At 36.8% G+C, this 21806-nt stretch overlaps 1 protein-coding gene across 1 annotated transcript; it reads left to right on the forward strand.

Moving 5' to 3' along the window:
- Positions 1 to 18252: 18252 nt before the first annotated feature.
- On the forward strand, positions 18253 to 20442 carry LOC126669721 (galactolipase DONGLE, chloroplastic). The gene is made up of 2 exons (XM_050363268.1): positions 18253 to 19707; positions 20197 to 20442. The coding sequence occupies exons 1-2, from the start codon at positions 18253 to 18255 to the stop codon at positions 20440 to 20442; spliced, it is 1701 nt and encodes a 566-aa protein (XP_050219225.1).
- Positions 20443 to 21806: the final 1364 nt, after the last annotated feature.

Genomic DNA, 21806 nt, shown 5'->3' on the forward strand with positions numbered 1-21806 from the left:
AATATCCATCACCCTTGGGGGCAACGGCCAATCGACAATCATTAACCCTTTAGATGATAAGACGACTTAAAGAACTGAAGAGAAAGATTCAAGAGTTCGCCGAGCACCACCGCGTTTTATCGGCCGAATGCATATGTGAAGACCAAGATCAAGACCCAACCGAGGCCCTCAAAATTCAGGAGAATCTCTACGGGCAAACTAGAAGACGATCTCGCCCAAGAAGAAAATTTGGGATCGAAAGAAGCAACAAGGCCGGTGTACATTAACGCAAACTTGATTTAGGAATTCAAGACGGAGGTGATTTCGTTGTTAAAGGATTATCAAGATTGCTTTGCCTAGTCCGATGCCAAAATTCCTGGGTTAGATCTGAAAATCGTGGAACATATTCTCCCCTTAAAGAGCGATTTCAGACCATTTCGACAACCTCCTCGAAGAATATCTCAGGAGGTAGATACCTTAATCTAGGAAGAAATCAAGAGACTAGAAGACACAAACTTTATCCGTGAGGCACAGTATAGCGAGTGGTTATCCAATATCATCCCAGTGATGAAGAAAAATGTAAACCTACGCGTCTCCGTCGACTTCAGGAATCTCAACCTGGCGACCCCTATGGATGAGTATCCTATGCTTATGGCCGATATGCTAATCGATATGGCAGTTGTCAAATACTATACTAAGCTTCCTCGATGCACAGTAATGCTAAAATCAGGTGCCGATAATTAAAGAGGATGTATCCAAAACAGCTTTTCGGTGCCCTGGGCCGATCGGTGCTTATGAGTGGATTGTCATGTCATTCGGCCTAAAACATGTTGGTGCCACTTACCAAAGCACGATGAATAAAATATTTGAAGGGTTGGATTGCCTCAAGGTATACATCGACGATGTAATAATCAAGTCCAACACAGTAGCGGTTCATCTGGTCGTTCGTTGAAAGGGGTTTGAAAGAATAAGGATGAACGGTCTAAAAACGAACCCTTTTATATGTGTCTTTGAAGTATCGTAGGAAACTACATGAATTTCTTGGTTCACCAGCGGGGAGTAGAAATAGACAAGAATAAGGCAAAGGCGATCGTAATTGCTGAACCACCTAAAACCAGGAAGTAGGTTTATCAGTCAAAATAAATTATGAGGCGATTTATTATGAATACTGCAGGGCGACTTCGTAGTTGGAGCGTGGTATTGAAGGGAAAAGAGACTAATCGGTTCGTTTGCACCAATGAGAAACAAAGGGTCTTTGACGAGCTAAAGGCATACCTTGCCAAACCCCCTATGACGATGCCACCAAAGCCGAACCATCCACTACTATTATACTTATCGGATGCGCATGAGTCATTAGGATGTATAATCGCCTCAGAAGATGAAAGGGCCGAGAGAGCAGTGTATTATCTAAGCCGAAGCCTGACATATATGGATATTCGGTACATGGACATCGAATAACTATGCCTTTGTTTGTACTTCACTTATTGCAAGCTTTGCTACTACATACTACTAGTGGTCGTGTACATATTGTCCCATACTGATACCATCAAATATATATTATCCAAGCAATACCTGAGAAACCGCATAGGTAAGTGGGCGATAGCAAAGTTGGAGTTCACTTTTGGTTTATGTTCCTCAAAAGGCATCCAAAGGGTAGGTCCTCATAGACTTTTTATTAGATCATCCTGGTATCAGCATGAACGATGCTTGTATAAATTGTTTCGAGCTAACCCTTGGAAGTTGTAGTTCGATGGATCCAGAATTGGCCGAGGAGAAGGAGCGGGAAGTCATATTGTATCACCACCGAGGGCATCATACAATGCATCATTTTCTTTAAATTTTGTGGGCACAAACAACAAGCCCTGTATAAAGATCTAATTTATAGCTTAGAGATCCTAGCTAAACTAGGGGCAATAGCAATCCACGTACTTACTACTGATCATCAACAAGTTATTGGCGAGTTTAAATGTGAGTCCGAACTTCTAATCAAGTAGTGTAACAAGGCGAAGCACCTAATGGAGGGATTTCGGAACACGAGGTTTGACCGAGAGAGCCGATACATTTGTGGCTAATGACTTGGTCCAACATGATAGCAGATACAAAGTGAATCACCAGTTTGAGGGGATAGAGAGATATATGACAAACCTACATACTAGGGGCACTACAATATATGAAGATATTTACTTGATCTACCAACTGGATCTCAACCATTATCGGAGGGAAGAGATACTAAACTGGATCGCCAAGACAAATATGGCAGACAGAAGATTAAGGACCCTGCATTAAATTATGTTATTCTTGTAGGCAAGCAATACAAAAAGGGACTTGATGGGTTACTATTCCGGTGTCTCGGCCAAAAAGAAACAATGTTGGCTATGGCTAGAGTGCATGAAGGTATAGCAGGAGCTCACCAAGTAATGCCGAGAATGCAATGGCTGATTCGCAAGTACGGATTCTACTTGCCTAAGATGGAACAAGATTGCACAAGATATGCCAAAGGGTGCAAGCCATGGAAAAAATGCGGACCGATCCAGCACGTCCTAACTAAATAGCTACACTCAATCATTAAGCCTTGGCCGTTTCGTGGTTGGCCCGTAGACCTAATTTGAAAAAAATATATACTTCCTCGTTCAAGGGGCACACACCTTTCTTATTATCTCCACTTGTTATTTCACGATTTGGGTTGAAGCAATACCTCTGAAATCGCCAACGCAAGAGGCAGTCATAAAGTTCTTCAAGAATAATCGGATATATCGCCACGGCCTCTCGGAGACGATAACCACCGATAAAGGGACAATGTTCACATGAAGTGACATGGTCGAATTTGCATCCCAAATAAAGATCAAGATCGTCCAATCCATGGTTTACTACGCTCAAGCCAATGGGCAAGCAGAAGCGGCGAACAAAGAAATTAAGTTGATCATATTGAAAATGATTGAAGACAATCTGAGACAATGGCATAATCTATTGTTGGAGGCAGTTTAGGCAAATCATACGAGCCAAAAATCGGCCACAGGAACGTGGCCTTTTAGACTTGGATATGGGTATGACGCAGTGCTTCCTATTGAGTTATTTCTAGCCTCAAATCGACGTACTTACAAAAGCATCTTGGCACGAGGCGACAATTATGACAAAATGATGTTAAAGGCTTTAGATTCGGACGAGGAGAGTTTGATAGCTTTGGATCATGTAGAAGCCCAAAAATAAGGGTATAACGTGCATACAATAAAAGAGTTAGGGCAAAGAACTTTACACTGGAAGAAGTAGTATGGAAGGCGATACTACCCATCGTCTAGAAAGAAAGACAATTGGGCAAGGGGAGCCCGAATTGGAGGGGCCTTTCAAAGTTATTAAAGTTTTAACCAACAATGCATACATGTTGGCCGATATTGATGGACAAGTCCACGAGAGGGCAATTAAAGTCATTTCTTGAAAAAACATGTCCCTTGATGCTGGGAGAATGTGGATTGACGATTATTCAAAGCCAAAGAGAAATAAGCGATGTCACTTCCGTTAAAATATCTCCGACATTCTGGCCGATTTATCACTGTCTATTATGGACGAGAGGCCGATATAAATGAAAACGTATCAGCTTATAGTTTGAATTTACTTTGGACACTTAGGCCGATTCATCTAATAGTACTTCAAACGAAAGGCCGAATGATGTAAATTAAGGATTTTCTATGGACCTCCCATTTTTCTCAATTATCAATAAAATAATTAATTCACACAAGTGACTCGAATAAAAATTCAGACAAAAGGCCGAGAAAATTGTGCATAAAATTATGGGTCATTGCAGGAAATGAAATTGTTCCGAACTTAAAATAAATTACACTAACAAATCATTAAAAAGATCGCCCAATTCGTTCCTAATAAGGTTAAATTGTCGGCACGCCTCCTAATATTTTGCCTTCTCCTTTTGCAACTCGCCTCTCAAAAGACCTCTACGCTTTTTCAAATCAATACCCGCAGCCATATATTCAGATAGAGATTTCTCTAGGAGAGCCGAACTTTCCTTTTTAGCCGATAATTCTATCTAGAGGGCGTCGATCTGAGCATATAAGTCCTTGGCCTTCGTTCTACAATTTTGAAACTGAGATGTTGTAGTCTTAACCGTCTTCTTCAAGACATCAATCCCCTTTTTTCCCCACTCTCCTTGCGAACAAACTTCTCATGGCCAGTTTGGATAGAGACGGATTTTGCGAACATTTTTTCAAAGACTGGGAGAGACACTAGAATGTTCGCCACCTTAGTCCGAGATTGGTCGCTCAGATTACAAAATGGAGATTCGGCCAAGGCAGAAATCGACATCTTAAAACTCAGTAGGTCCCCCACTGATATTAAGAGTTCAATTCCCTTCATCTTCAGCAGCTTCATATAGGCCAAGTGTGCCTCTCAGGTCTCGCCTTGTTCTTCGGCGACTTCAGCACCACTGCCAGCCATTAAGGGGACAATGCTACATCATCTTCACTGTCTAAATGCGAGAAGGCTTTTATCTTGGCCGGTACAACATCATCCTCGAGAGCTACTTTATCATCAAGGATCCGATTAGTTTGCCCATAATAAAAAAATTAGTTGACAGGAAGAACCGTTAAAAAATGAAACTCACAAATAAGAATACCTTTTTGCCAAGAGCAGCTACTCGCTCAACCAAATTGAGAAGATGAGGGGCAAGTGGCATAGCATTTTTGGAAGCGGCGACTTGTACAAGATCAACGGCATGGTAATTGATGGGCTATGCTGGTACTCAATATGCTGGCTGAAAGGCGAATCATGCACTTGATCCCCTTGGTGGGTATAGCCCCTCAAAGAGGAATGACGACAGCTTTGAGAAGGGGCCGCCGATTTAATTTGTTGAGAGGCCCGGCCAGCTTTGCCAAGCGTAGGATCAAACAGCCTTGATCCCACAAACTCAAGGGAAGACTTACCCTCCTTCAATTTTGTCCTTTTAGATGCAGCTTTAGCTTTCGTCTTTTTAGCTGGGCGATTCTCCTCCTGGTCCTCTGAGTTGACCTCAAGGCCGGTCTTTGGGATGCTAACTGAGAAAAGAAAATCCAATGTCACATAGGCAGAAGAAAAAGAAAAAGGATGCTAATATTTATTTTTACATAGGATTTGATCATTTCCAAGGGCGATTAAATCCTCTACTATTTCTAAAGAAGGACACATAAACCCCGCATATATGACCCCCGAAACATCGTGTTTTAAATTTCATTCGGCCAAATATATGTTATAATTAGGGACAGGTGGACTCTTAAGTGTAAACTTGGGCCAAATATGGTTGGCAAAGAGGCCATAAGGATACTCGCTATATTTTTGCTCTCATACTTTTTTCATCTTTTTGTTATACTCTCGCCTAGCCTCATTTTAAAAGTTTGCATTTAAAGGTTCATGCTAGGGCGATCATAGGGGTCATATTTGAATTTATAAAAGCGTTCAAATTTCCTAATTTTGAAGGAGATGATGCTATTACCTGTGAATTTTGGGCGTTTGGAGGCCTGCAAAAAATAAACAAATCTGCATGAGTAGGATTTCTGGATAAAGGAGGTAATGCAAAATCATGAATGGCAAGAGTTTGTTTTAGAGTCTGTGTGAAGTAGGTTTCCACGGGCGAGGTAATTGGATGAGCAATATCTACAACATGGGGGAGGTATGACATGTTTAGGCGAGTTAGGTATTGAAGGTCGCGAAAAGAGACTAGCTTGGGAGTATAAGTCCGCGATTATTGAAGGCGATCAAGAAAAGACAGGGAATGTCGTGGCATAAGCCGAATTTACGGGAGACATAATTAAGGGACTACAGTTCTAAACCACTATTCTTGTAATTCAGCCCTAGGACGAGATTTTTTATATTTTAGGGCACATCGCCAATGTGGGGAACTGATTGCAGGCTCTTCATCGGCTGGGTTTTCTTCTGCCTGCATTCCATCACAACCAAAACGTAGTCAGGAGGGTAGTTTTTTTATCCAGAAGTCCGAGCAAAACCATTATGGAGATCTTACAAGAATGTCATTGAAAACGACATGTCCAAAATGTTGGGAAGAGGGGTTGCGGCCGATATCAAGGAAAAACCCAAGTATTTCGCTTTAATTGAATGTCCGCAGACAAATTGTAGGACCTACAGCGGCCTAGTCGGACATTTGAAAGTCCTTTTGGGATGGAAGAGTTGGTGTTCTTCAAATCGGCTCCATAAGGGGCGAAGTCTTTTCAAAGCCAGGTAGAAGAAGCCAACATGAATTTGCCTAGGTAAAACGACGCCCTTCGGCCCAAACCGAGGTGAGTAGGAAGAATGCTTGGGTCACCCTGAAAGATGTCGTGCAGATCACATACTTCGCCACAAAAAATGCCAAAAAAGCCACATGCTCTCTATAGTCAGGAATGGCGGTCTCGACCTTGAATAGCTTGACGTAGGGGTAATAGTTTCTCTGGTATTTGGTCCAAATTAAATTAGGGATGGTCGCCTTTATGTTTGGAGTTATGCGCTCGCCATTGAGAGGTATATTCAGTCTGAGGGCGAGGTCTAATAAGGTAACCGTCATGGGACCTGATCTAAAGCAGAAACAATTGACGGAGCTTGACCAAAACAGGGATGCTCCCATGATGTAGTTTTAGCTATAGGGCGATTGGCTTGACATAGAGCGATGAGCTCATAGAATCCTACTGCTTTCCAAACCGGACCAAAATGAGGGCGAAGTCTAACTGCCCAATCTTGGAAACCAGTGTGCAATCGGCAAATTCCGGAAAGTAGCATCGACCTTTATGGATGACTGATGGGGTTGTAAAAATCATGGTGACGCCTCATCATTGTCACGACCCGATTTCCACCCTAAACCAAGTAACGACCGACACTAGGGAATGGGAATGGTTGTTCCGAAACCCATAGCAAGCCTAGAACCTCTAGAAATGTTTTACAAATATAATTACAAGATTGTATCTCACGTACGATCCGTTTTCAAAAAATATCGTCAAAATATTTCTCATTTAACGCAAACACTTTTCTGAAATATACGTATAAGAGAAAATTGGTTTTCAGATGTACTGGTTGGATTACCGTATTATCTCAACCCTCACTTTCCTCTGAAAACCTAGTGTTGTAAATACTAGAAACCATGAACATGCTTGCCTTAACACATAGGTAGCCCTGCTCCAAACCACATGCCACTGTTAATATGTTTAACAAAATAATGTGGACACCTCTACGTCTCGCAACGGTGGTATTAAAAATATTAAAATACACAATGGACCGGTTACACCTAGCCGACGTATATAAACCATATTGTTTTGGACACACCCCAAAACACACGAGGCCGACTCGGTAACTATATACAATATGCCACTATGCAGCCATCCAAAAGGTATACACAGATGCACTAGATTCTATCAGAGTATCTAAACAGAGGATTAGTGGCACGGCTGCTATCGTATCAAACTTATACTATTATAGCATTCAAGAGTACAAAACATATGTACAATACCAAAAGAAGAGCTCCCCTGAAGCAGGAAGGTGGAAGATTGATTGACCTCAAAGCTCATCGCATGAGAATGGGAAACAACAACGGGGTGAGAAATATAAATATTTTTGAGTGAGTAAATAGTTTACAGATAAATACCAAAATCGCATCATATATATAAAAGGCCTAATTACTTAAAAACCACCCAACTTGTAACTTTTTTCCATTTATACCATGACCTAGGAAAATTTTCAATTGTACCCTATTTTTGATTTTTATGTTTCATTTGTACCCAAAATTAAAAAATTTGATAATTTAATTAATTTAAGGATGAAAATAATAAAAACAAGATACATAAATGATTAACATTAATGTTATATCAGAATATAGGTTAAAAATGAAGGACTAATTTAAACTCTTTTTCAAAAGAAAATAGGCTAATTCAACTCATTAGGGTAGAGATGAAACATAAAAATCGAAAATAGGGTACAATTGAAAATTTTCCTAGGTCATGGTATAAATGAAAAAAAGTTACAAGGTGGGTGGTTTTTAAGTAATTAGGCCTATATAAAACAGTTATATATAAAAAATATTATTAATGTGTCGATTCATATGAAACCCTAGGCCACAAATGTCCTAACAGACATACTCACATTACTAGCTTACAGACAACAGACTAAGGACAATAAACTTAATCACTGTCGTCCACTGTTGTATCTCTGGTACCTGGACAATAATCATGAAACTGCCATCGCGGTTTAACCTACGACCGTAACCATATTAGTGTCGCCTCGGGGTTTATCCGTGAAGTCAAGGCATTCACTTTCCCAATGACTTAACACGACATACATACCCCTATGCATCGACAGAAGTACATCTAGAACCGGTGTTGGTGATCACGCAACCCTTTTGCCGCCCAATTGGTAGCTCGTTCCAATGGATCTCTTTTGGCTAGTTTATACTACTGCAATTATGAAATTAAAACAGTTGAATACTGATATTCAAAAGTAAACAAGTAAACTCACATTACTGCTATGTTCATACTTAGCCTCGTCGTATGTGTGACAGACTTCCCTTAGTCATGGTATGAATGCTGGACAGCTGGTCGGATCAAACATACAAAACACACAAGACAACACATAATCACTTATTTTTGGTATAAACATCTAGGTTCAGGAACCTAGGCTTAGTCAAAGCATTCAAATATATAACATGTATCACTTATGGTCTTGTTCTTTTAAAAATCATTTAAACCGTTTTCACCTCAAGAAAATATTTAGACTTCGCTCTAGAAGTCCTTTTAGGTATAGCAATACCTAAATAAAATCATTTAATAATATAGATTTTATTGTCAAAACAATTCACAGTCGTATACTAATTATTTAGCAAAGCCGATTGCTAAATCTTTTAAACCATTTAAACGTCGACTTTAGATCTTTTAATGTCCTTTTTAAACATTTAACTTTACTTTTAAATCTCATTTTAAAAGTCTATATATTTAGGTTTAAAACTCTTTTCATTTTCATTTAAAAACAATTATCGTTTTTAAACGTTTTAGTTCGACGAAACTACGTCAAACGGATAGGGAAAAAGCCCCAAAACTTCCCCCTCCAGGTTGACGTCACACCTGCTGTGCAAGGCACAGCAGGTAGCTGCACAGCCGTGCAACTTCAGCTACACATTTGTGCAGTAACTAGGCTGCACGTTCGTGCAGCAACTAGGCTGCACGTTCGTGCAACGCTTTGCTGCACTATCATGCAGCCGTATTTCCATCCCTGGAAACACGAATTTCAAGGCGTTACCGGCGTGCTCGGAATTCCCAGAACGCTGCAAACGTGTTATCTAATGTCCACAAACACAAATATGCAATTTAGACGTAATTCGGACGTATAATTCAATAGTTTGATTCGGTAACGGTTTATAAACAAATATATATTCGATATATATCGAAATAAACATTTAATACGGGTTTAATACCATGATTACTCAAGTAATCGAGGTATTAAACCGTCGATATCAGCCGAAAACCTAAGTGTCGCCATTGTTCTCTGAAGCGAAAGAGAATCGAGCAAATTATTTGTGTGTACAATTCATTCAAACGGCCAACTTATATATAGTAATGGTCAATTGGCAACTTAGTTCTTTAGCTAACACATCACTTTAACTCAAATTTTTAAATAGTCGTTTGTAGTTTAAACGGAAATTAATTCCGAAGTTCGTGAAATTTTACCAAAAAATCTAATAAAATATCAGACCCCACAGATCTAATCGTTTCCGGTGTCGGTGAGTACCTTGAATTCGTTGGAGGGTGCATAGGATCATATGTGTTTGATTTTAGCAGGAACTTTGGCAGCAAGATCAGCATTTTTCAGCGGCCATTGAATCTGAAAAGGAAAAGGAAATTATCGCCCGCTAAGATAGACGATGAGGAAGAAAGGCGAAAAATAAAAATCAAATACTCACAAGGACTTTTGGAATTGCAGAGAGCTGGAGAGCGAGAAGCTTCGAAATTCGCAATGGATTAGGATATTAAGGAAATGAGTGAGGATTATTCCTAATAAGGTAATTTTTTCAGTAACCGAATAGTCGCCAAAGTTAATGCTTGACATCGTGAGATAGTGGGGGGACAACTCATTCACTGACATGGCATCATGGAGGCGCCGAAGAGTCTATAGATGGGAACACCATGGGCCTGAGATGGAGCCCATCAAGAATGAGGCTGACAAGAACAAGACTAAAATTGTTATTTCAGATTTGTTGGGGGAATTGTTTACACGGGACCAAAAGGATCGAGTGCAAGAGATTAAACGGGCTTATTTAGGGTACAAGGCCCAAAAGGCCTTTTAGCTTAGCAATTCTTGTCCAACTAGAATTAGGAGTAGATTAGGCATTTTCTTTTTAGGAATAGGAATTGGACTTATTTTAGGACTTTTATTTTGTTGAGTTATAAATAGCTTAGAGAAATCATTATGTTATTATCTCTCAATCAATTAATCAAAAATCAAGCCCATTGCTTTTTTTTCCCGCAATCTCAGGATTGTTTTATTTTATGAGTAGTTCTGATATTAATCTCGCTTGTGTTTCTTAACTCCCATATTAATTGTATTAGTTTAATCGGTTAATTTAGTAACCAAAGAAGCCCTGTGATGATCTTTTCATGCTTTTGTTAAAACATCAAATCTCAAACCGATCTCATTTATAAATTCAAAGATTCGATTCCATGCAAACAATAACATACAAAAAATCCTCGATGTTGGAATATAATCATTTCAACACTTTGCTAAAAATCAAATAGATATCTCGCTTTTTTAAACTAGATTTTTAACAAATAGATATACTATATGACATTCCTTACATATAGCATAATTCACATTTACGTTCTCTTATATCTTATTTAAAAATCAATTGTTGCATCCTCAAATATCATTTTCATTTAATGTTTTACGTTCATTTAATCTTACCTTATCTTTTAAAAAAAATCAATTCTCTTACTCTTAAAATTCAAATTCAAATGCTAACATATTTATTTTAATTTTTTTGACAACTTAAATTTTAATAAATATTAAAAATATTAAATTATAATCATTAAGTTATTATTTTCATAAAAAAGTAATTTGTATTTATATTTATATTAAATATGTATTTAAAAATTTAACTTAATAAATTAAGTTTTTTTAACTTAGCTGACTAACATTAAAATTAAATAAAAATGATTAAAATATTAACGAAAAGAAAAATAAAGGAGTAATTTGTTCTAGATTATATTCAATAAAAATAAGAGCTGTTAAAATTAAATAGTGAATTTGACCTAAATTCAAATAGAATAAACTAATTCTGCTATATGTAAGATTATAAAAAATCCTCGATGAACCCTCCCATTCCCCCCAAACCCCACCAAAAACCCTAACCTTAATGTCCCCGTAACCAACAATCAAGCAAGGAAATCTGTAAATTCGAATGTATAAACATCTTTTACGGGTTTTGACTTGTCCTCTTCAGCTAGAAGATTAATTTATTTTGAGAACTTCCCATGTACTTGCAGGTATTTTGATATTAAGAAACTTTTCGCAATATATGAAGTTTATGGTCGAGTTTCGTTGGCAACCAAACTCACCAAGAGAAATTGTAGCTTTGGATTCATTAGGCCAGAATCGTTAAAGGATTTAAAATGGATTCTCAATCCATTAAACATGATTGCTATTGGTAAATTCGAACTCAGGGCTTTTCGTCCTAGGTTTCCGTAGAAGAAGGCTGATAACCCTAAACCTATTAACAAGTCTGCTGATATTCAATCCCAATTGTGTGATTTTATCGCTGGCGTTAAAGGATAAACAGAACTATAATGATGCAACATCAGGCATTGATTTGTTGGCTAAAAACATGGTAGCAGATGCTTAGACAACTAGTTTGAAGCTAGCAATTACAAATGAACAGGTTTTGTTAGAAACTAATGATTGGATGTTGAGGTCAATTGTGGCAAGAGAAGTAGACATCAAATCAATTATCAAGGCGAGGAACTTTCTTTGCAACCAAAGTATTCTTTTTGAAAGAATTAGTTTCATGGGTGCGAACCTAATCCTTATTACTTTCGAATCGATTTTGGCTGCAACTGAATTCATAGAGATTACAAGGCCATCACTATCAAATTTATTCCAATCTTACTACTAGTTAAAGGATTTTAAACAATCTTTCTCGAGATTAGATTCAGTTTTTATAGCCAATGGACGCTTGATCTCTGTTATGTGGATGTTTTTATGGAGCTAAGGAACAGTATCGGAGAGGCCATAGTAGTGGATATCAGTGATCGCCATGATGTGGGTATTGTGCTTCTTGTTGATACATAAATCTTTCGCTTGATATGAGCTTTGAGGATATATCACGTCCCATTTATGTTATTGAAAGTGGCAAACCGATAATTTTTGATTCACCTTTTGTGTGTTCTATTAACATAGTAGAGAGTGTTATTCCTCATACAATGGAAGGTTTGGAGGATTGTATGATGGAAAAGGATATGACTTCTGTCATTATTGCTCAGTTACTCTACGCTGTGAAGGGACTTGGTGTTGAGCGTTTATGGTTCAATAGTGAGAGACCTGGAATAAAACAACCGGCAAACATTAGCAGTCAAGGAAAGAAGAGAAGACCAAGTACTGGAGGGTTCGATCTGCGTGATAATATTTTGGTTGATTTTTTGCATGGCCATGTAAAACAACTAGTTGAGCCAACAACCATTCAATTAATACCATCAGTAGAAGAGGTTATTGATTCTGAAAGTTTTCCAATTAGGAACATTTTAGTGGATTTACATAATGCAGCAACAGAGATGGTGGAAGTAACTGCTCCTAGCTCAACTTCAACTGTTCCAAGTTTAAGCAAAGGTGAGAAGGATAGTCTGGACATGATGGTTGCAGAAACTATTGAGGATGTTTCAGTTCAGCATGTGATTGTGCCTATTTCTTACTCGGATGTTACAGTGGATATTCAGTTCAAAGAGAGGAATGCTCATGGAACATTAAGAAATTAACTGCTAAGTGTGATGTGATTTCTTGTTCAAATCAGGAGTAGTTGCAAGATTATGAACCAGATATTGTTAATTTGAAATACATACATGTAAAAATTAGAAAGGGAACATCCTTTCTTCCGGAAGAAGCAACAGATTAAACTTGGCAAATTGGCCATGACTTTGGTATTTTCAAGAGAGAAATGAGATCGGCTACCTTGAAGAAGTTATCTAATAAATTAGTGGCAAATAAAAAATGTAGGCAGTTCTGAGTTCTTTTGTCTCAAGGTTTTTTTAGTATTCATGTCTTTTATGTTCTCTTTCGTTTCATAGAATTGCAGGGGTGGCATTTTCTTTTCGAGGAAACAAAATTTTATTCGAAATCTGGTTTCAAGTCAATATATTTCCTTCATTGGTGTACTAGAGTCGAAAAGTGAACTATTAGACGAGTTTTTTGTCAGAATGCTTAGGCCTAATTTGGATTTCAAGTTTGACTTGATTCCATCTGCGGGTGCTTCTGGTGCTATTCTTCTTATTATGTGTTATTGAATAATGTAGTTATTTAAATGGGTTCAAAATGGATCTCCATAGATTTTTTATTTAATGATGTGTTCAGCCACCACATTCTTATTTATGCCAGTAATGTGTCTTCGGATAGGTTTTTATTATGGTAGGAACTTGAGTCAATGTTAGATTTTCGCAGGCAATGTTATCACTAGCGGTAATTTCAACAAAACTCTTCATCTTGAAGATAGACTAAACTGTGCAGGATGTTCCCCTTCTATGCTCGCTTTTGGTGAATTTGTGATTAGATATACCTCATAAGGGAAGATCATGTACCTGGAAAAACTCCTTTTCTAAATCTCATATCAATAGATGCCCAGTATATTCGACAGTAGGTATCAGATGGCTTTTCATGTCACATTCAGCCTTGACGGGGAAATTTCCAGACCATGTTTCTTTACTTTTTCGATCTGCAAATGTCTTCAATTGGGATCCAAAGCCTTTTAGATCTGTGGATGCAAGGTGGGATCATGAGGGTTTTGAGAAATATGTGGCAGAGAGCTAGACTGCCGCGGCTTGTGAAAAATCGACGAGGTTAACTTCAAGGTTAAAACTGCTGCGGCATCTAATCAAAATCTGGAACCAAGACATCTTTGGTGAGCAAAATAAGAAGATAAAGGAGCTCACATCTGAGATTTTATAAAGGAAGCGAAGGCTGATTCTAACCTGTGCACAGATGAAGAACGGGCGGTGATTGGGAGTCTTAAAGCTGAGTTATGGACAGCTGGGAAGAGGGTTGAGTTACTGTGGATTCGAAAGTAACACTGAGATGGAATACGGCAGGAGATAGAAATACAAAGTTCTTTCATAGTGAGTCTTCTAAACACAATAGAAATAACCATATTCTGTCCATCAAAGTTGACGAGGTGATCTTCTCTGAACCTAGTGACATTCGATTTTTCATAAGGGATTTCTTTAAATCTTTATATAGTCATCACGATGGTATGGACTTTGATCTCTCAGGGTTGTTTTTTTTTAAAAAAAATAACAGACATTCAAGCTAGTGGCTTGGTTCGGCTATTTACCCATGATGAAATATTTAGCTCGCTTTCTTCTTGTGGGGAAACAAAGACTCCGGGTCCCGGTCGATTTAATTTCTACTTCTACAAATGGGCATGGCCAATTATGAAAAAGGAATTTCTAGATTTGTTTGATGATTTTTTTCAATAAGAAAACTCTTCCTAAGGGTATGAATACATCTTTTATGATTTTAGTGCCTGAAGTAGCGGGTTCAACGGACATTAAGGACTACCGACCAATCAGTTTAGGAAACGCGTTATTTAGGCTCCTTTCAAAGACCCTCTCCTTGATATTAGTGCCTCTTTTATCTAGTGTAATCTATGAAAATCAACATGCTTTTATAAAGGGCAGGAGCATTCTCGAGTATTCGATGATTGCTAATGAACTTGTTCATTTAACAACAAGGAGAAAGGATAATTTACTTGGTCTTAAGCTCGACTTCTATAAAGCCTTTGATAGTATTAGTTGGGTTTACCTCATGAAGGTTATGTCTTCTATGAATTTACCATAAAGATGGCTTGATTGGATGATGGTTTGCTTATCAACAACAACTACGTCTGTTTTTGTAAATGGAAGTCCTTTGGAGCCGTTTGGTTTGAAAAGAGAAGTCAGACAAGGAGACCCTATCTCTCCTTATTTGTTTTTAATTACGGTGGAAGGGCTGGAATGTTTACAAGATAAAGCGATAGAGATGGGTTTTATATGAGGCTTCCGTTTTTCTAATGATCACAACCCAATTTTTTTACTCCAATTTGCAAATGACACGTCACTCTACCTTCCTTATATTATTGAGCAGCTGCAAAATCTGACAAGGATTCCTCGATGTTATGAGTTAATTTCGGGTTTAACTACATAAGAATTCCATTATGGGAATTAATGTTTCAGAGATTCATTTATTGTTGGTAGCGGAGTAAGTGGATTGTAAAGTTGATTCTTTCCCTATCAAATATTTAGGGCTGCCGCTTGCAAACTGTAAGCTTCCTGTGGGGACATGGAATTATGTTGTGGAACGGTTTAAGGGTCGTCTAGCTCTCTGGAAAAGAAATCTTTTATCTCCGGCGGGAAGACTTATTGTAATGAAATTCGCTCTTTTTAGCATCCCGGTTTATTTTATGTATGTTCATAGCATGCCAAAACCAATTATAAAGATGTTGGAATCTTATATAAGCCATTTTCTATGGAAGAGAAATATTTCAAATCGTGTTCTAAGTAAGATTTCTTGGAACAATATCTGTAAAGATTATGAGGAAGGAGGCTTAGGGATTACTAATCTCTCTTTCAGTGGATGAGGAAGTTGAGGATTAACGGAGATTATTCTTTGTGGTTCGATGTTGTTTCGTCTTGTTGGAAGATTTCTGATTGATATTGTTTGTTGAAAGGGAATGTAACCTGATTTTCCTATGTTTGGAAGGGTATTAGGAAGCGAAGTTCCATTTATATGGCTGCATGGAAAATTTTCATTGCAATGTTAGTTTTGTTGTTGGATCGGGAACTTCGATCTCTCTATGGAATGACAACTTGATGGTAAATGGTCCAGCATCTGTTTTATTCCCACAGTTATTTAACCTGTCAAATCAGAAACATGCTTCTATCAACTATATTTGGACCTCGCGATGGCGTTGGAGGCGACGATTGCGTAATTTTGAGGCTGTCTTTCTTCAATCCTTTCAAGAAATTTTCAATCGTTTTGTTAGAAATTTAACCAATGTTGAAACTGTAGTGTGGAGTTCATCTTCTGGAATTTATTGATCAATGACTTCCTGTAAAGCTTATTAAAACTTCAAAATTGCTACAACTGATCTACATGGGAGTGGTAGAGTTTTGAATGGTTCAGTTGTGGCTGTCAATAGACCTGCTTCTCTATTCGTCGCTGCTGATGGTAACAGGTATATTGCTGCTCGTCGTTCTTTAGGTAAAGTGATAGCTGATAAAGAGGACATACCTGCTGCTGAGTTTGTGTTAAATGATGAAGAAGGAATGCCTGCTGCTGGGTATGAGTTTTCTAAGACTGATGCATCCCCTTTGTTTGTCCATCCAGCTGCTGATTTTTTGTCCATCACAATGATGACATGTATGAGGTTTATTCCTTTTAAGCAAATCTGGAATTCGTTAGCCCTGCCTAGAGTTAAATTCTTCATATGGCTTGCACTTCATAATAGCATTCCATCTCTTGAATTCTTGCAAATCGATCAATTATAACAACAGGGAATTCTCTTTGCTCTATTTTTGGGGTAGTGGAGACTCAAGATCATATTTTTATCCACTGTGGTTTTGCTAGAATTATTTGGTTTGGTAATCTTGATAAGATGGGTATAGTGTTGACTTTTACGAGGAGCTTTCCAATTATTATTTTTTTTAATTCAGTGACATAGTATCATTGACAGAGGCACATATGTGACTTTATGTAAGATTTTATGGTTCTTCGTGGTGTGGGAAACTTGGAAGAGCAGAACCGAATATATTTTTCCAGATACTCAGGAAACCATGAGGCGCTTATCTTTAACAGTTTCTCGAAGGCGGCTTTTTCATTACAAAATTTGTAATAGGAGTTTTTGTTATTCGGGTTTAGATTTTTTTAGAAATCCTAAGTGTATTTTATTTTATTTTCAGATTTCTAACTCGGCTTTACCCTAACCCATAGCCTCTACTGTGTTCCTCCGTGTGTGCCACTTTTTGTGCGAAAGATTGTAGTTCTGGCTTTGTGACATCTTGTGGTTTTTTAATATTACTTTTATTTATAAAAAAATATAATTTTATTTTTAAATCAACTATTCATAAATTATGTTATTATGTCAACAGAATTTGGATACATCTATACTATATATAAAAGCACAGATGGAGGGGGGACAGACAAATTTACTGAATAATCCTTTTCAGTTTATTAATAAATAAAGGTTTTATGGTCATTAACTAATTAATTTTAATTAATCGCTATTTTAATTAAAATCCTAATTAGAATAGATAGATAAATTATCTCCAATTTAGTTTTTAGTATGTAAAAAATAACTAAATTGTCTTTAAATTAGTAGGAATACCTATCTTTTAATTTTATTGAACTGCAAAATTAAAATACTGTCTTTGGTCAATATATTATTATTTAAATTTTTATCTTATTATATTTAAATATATTATTAATAAAATTAAGTTAATTATTTAATTATGGTTATTATAAACTAAAAGAAGAATAAATTCAGTATAAAAAAAATTAATAACCGAATATATTATATTTATTTTTACAAATTTTTTAAACTAATTTAATATTAATTATAAATAAAAAATTGATATAATTATAATAAATTTACTAATATATACATTGACGAGTTACGTTACGAGCTACGTGCATAGCATATAATGCGAAACTAGTATATATAAATGTTTAGGTTAGAGATTAAATTCTCAAAAAGAAAATCAATTTCTTCATTTTAAGGAGGCTAGCCGCAAAAGAAAAACAAAGAATGTAAAAACTGTGTCAAACAAGTCCCAACCGACCATATAACCTAAGAAACTGAAAAAAAAAATTGAGAATAACATGAAAAGGGAAAATTTTCTAATTATTTGACAATGTAACGCTCTAGTCAAATACTCGCCAAACATGCCTTTATACTTTGTTTCGTTTATTTTGATTTCTGTCCCTTTCTGTCCGTCCAAACCCCACTCGCAATGTCTCTCTTATATAAAAACCCCACTCTTCTCTCTACTCCTAAATAATCCTTTCATTTTCTTGATTTCTCTCTCTTTAATGGCTTCTAAAATCTTGATTCCTAAACTTGCATGTACTTCTAAATTGCCTGTTTATTTGCGTAAAAAGAATTTAATTTTCGCCTCTACACAGCAACAAACAGAAAAACCTTCTTTTTCATCATCACAAATCATTTCTTGTGATGATGTATCAACTGCACCATTGTCTTGTTCTTCTTTTACCAACATTTCAAGGGCTAAATCATCCAATTTGGACTCTTTATGTAGCCTTTGGAGAGAGATTCAAGGTTGTTCCAATTGGGACAATCTTGTTGAGCCCTTACACCCTCTTCTTCGTCAAGAAATCGTTCGTTATGGAGAATTCGTTACGGCTTGTTACAAAGCTTTCGATCTTGATCCCAACTCGAAACGCTTCTTATCTTGCAAATATGGTAAGAAAAACATGTTGAACCAAATCGGTATGCATGATTCGGGCTATGAAGTCACTAAATATATCTATGCAACTCCTGATATTAACATTCCAATCCATAATGGTGCTTCTTGCAGCCGATGGGTCGGTTACATGGCTGTATCGAACGACAAAACAACGGAGAAGATCGGAAGAAGGGATATAATTATTACATTTCGAGGAACAGTGACTAACCATGAGTGGGTTGCTAATTTTATGAGCTCTCTCACTCCACCAAGACTAGACCCTCATAATCCACGCCTTGACGTGAAAGTGGAATCAGGGTTTTTGAGCCTGTACACTTCGGATGAGAGCGATAATAAGTTCGGACTCGAAAGCTGTCGCGAACAGCTTCTCTCCGAATTGTCGAGGCTGTTAAAAATGTATAAAGGAGAAGAAATGAGTATATCAATGGCGGGTCATAGTATGGGGAGCTCATTGGCTCTTCTTCTTGCATATGACATATCCGAGCTTGGATTGAATAGAAACGATCGGAACGGAGATGCTGTTCCGGTGACGGTGTTTTCGTTCGGGGGACCGAGGGTAGGAAATGCAGGGTTCAAAGAAAGGTGTGAGGAGTTGGGGGTGAAAGTGCTGAGAATTGTGAATGTGAATGATCCAATCACAAAACTACCTGGGGTATTCTTAAATGAAAATTTTAGGGTTTTGGCAGGAAGATATAAAGTTCCATGGAGTTATTCATGTTACGCACATGTGGGTGTTGAATTACTTGTTGATTTCTTCAGCATGCAAAACCCTACATGTGTTCATGACTTGGAAGCTTACCTCAGCAGCTTGCTTATGAAATGCCCTAAAAGACCATCATCATTACCACCACTAGAGCTTGATCATCAACAAGAAAATTTTGTTGATGGTTTTCAGCTGGATGGTAATTTCTTGAATAAAACAAAGGAACTGCTATTCAATGCACAAAATCTTAACATCTTGCCACTAAGAATTGCTCTATGTAATATGATAAACTTGGTTCAGTCTCAGAAAACTAAATTCCTTATAAATGAACATGTTTATCTATGGATGAACTCCTTGGTCTTGTACACGCTATTTTAGGTAAAAGGGGCTTTATATCTAATTATATATATTATATATATATATGTATGTATATAGAAATAACTAGAACGTAGATTACAGTACGTATTTGTGGCCTCTAAAATTAAGTGTTGAGGTTTCAATGTATAGAAAATATGCATATAGCCATCTAATAAATAGTTTGTTTTAATAATATAATAGCGTTTCTTTTTCTTTTTCTATAACAATTGGATTGGAAAGTCGAACGTACGTGTAACTTATAAGAAACATATATTTAGCTGCTTTCAAAAAGAAAATCAGCATGCACCATATTATTGAAAGATATAGAGTTTGATTTTCGACACATTATTTGATTAATTAAATGTATAAATTAGATTGAGATTGTACATGTTCATACTTGAGTTCAATAGACATTTATATATAAAAGTGTGCAGGGTTGAAATTATGATTAGAGTTTAGAGAGCATTAATTATATAAAATTGATTGCAGCTGAGAACAGCCTTTGCTCTATTTGTAATTAACCTTCCGGAGTCTCAAGATCACATTCTCCTACATTGCCCCTTTGCTACCGCTGTTTGGAACAACATTTTGATTAATGTTAGTTTTTCTTCGGTTATGCCAAGCTGTGTGGATGATTTTCTGGTTCAATGGTGCTCCTTGGTGTTGAATGGTTCAGCTAAGAAGCTTTGGCATTCTCTTTGGGATACAACATTATGGGAAATTTTGGAAAAGTAGGAATCGGAGAATCTTCGATCAAAAGCAGTCCGGGGTTGATGATTTAGTCTTTCGAAGTTTTATCTCAGCGGGTTTCTTTCACAATTGTATTTTTCCTAATTTTGCCTACTCGGGTTTGGATTTCTACAGAAATCCAGATTGTATTTTGTTTCGTTGATTGTGCTTTGTTTTTCCCCGACCTCTTGAGTCGTAGCCTCTAGTGTGCATTCTTTGTGAAACGCTATTGCGGGGTAATTGATTTTATGGATCACTGCACTTTACAAGAAGTGCAAAATGGTAACGGAACCTCAAAACATGACAAAATGGTTATTAAACTTTTAAATTTGTGATTCTGAGAGGTTTTTAAGTGTTCTATGATCAAATTATACATATATAGTAATCAAATTTTGATTAAAAATGACAAATAATACCTTATATTTGATACATACACATAATCAACAAAACATCGACTCGAATATTTTTTCTTCAGTGACCAAAAATCCTTCTATCTTAACAAAATCAAATAGTATAATAACCAAAATGTTACGTTTAGAAGTTCGGTCACCATTTTGTAATTTTTGAAAAGGTGATTTTAAAAATCAATTCATAAATACAGTTGCTATTTCTTGTGGCTTTCTATACTTACAATTCATAAAATGAATATATATATTATAAAAATACAAATTTAATAATTATATATTTTTTTAAAAAATATAAAGCATCATTATATAAAACTATATATTTTCTAAAACATATTTGTAGACACCTATTTTTCGGACATGTAAAAAGTGATAAGGAACTGAAGCGTCCAATGATGATTTCCAGAGAAATTTGTCCTAGTGACGAGCTTTTGATTTGCTTGCTGGAATCTAAGCATGCGTAATCTTTGCACAGCTGTAAACTTGGAGGATTAAAACGTAATTTCGCGTGAATAGCCATAAAAATCCAAAGAGATTGTAATCTAAGTCTAGAAATTGGACTAATTGCCATATCTTAGAAGTTTATGGGCCAATTTGCAAGTTTGACAGACTGGAATTGACCCTGACCAAACCCATAGGACCTTAATAGCCTTTTTTGATATTTTTAGGCACCAAAATAGACTTTTAGAACCTTTTTACTTAGCCATCAAGTGTAAATACGAATTAAATATGTAAAATCCTAATTAAATAATTAAAACCTAATCCTAAATACATCTAGAATTATCACTTAACACTTCTTCCACCCTTAACCAAACTCTAGCTAGGACGAACTGATAATTGCACATAAGCTAACCCTAAACCTAATTAACCCCTATAAATACAGCCTTAAGCCAGCCTGGCGGAGGAGACACAAACCCTAAAATTAACCAGTGGAATTCGGCCACCTCACACACACACACTAAAATG

Source organism: Mercurialis annua, linkage group LG1-X (genome assembly GCF_937616625.2).
Source record: "Mercurialis annua linkage group LG1-X, ddMerAnnu1.2, whole genome shotgun sequence".
In the NCBI taxonomy this organism is placed as follows: Eukaryota; Viridiplantae; Streptophyta; class Magnoliopsida; order Malpighiales; family Euphorbiaceae; genus Mercurialis; species Mercurialis annua.

Excerpts from the sequence above, each read along its gene's own strand:
- LOC126669721 (XM_050363268.1), top strand. The coding sequence starts at position 18,253 with ATGGCTTCTAAAATCTTGATTCCTAAACTTGCATGTACTTCTAAATTG. Across the intron at positions 19,708-20,196 it reads ATCTATGGATGAACTCCTTG|CTGAGAACAGCCTTTGCTCT; the intron begins GTCTTGTACACG and ends AATTGATTGCAG.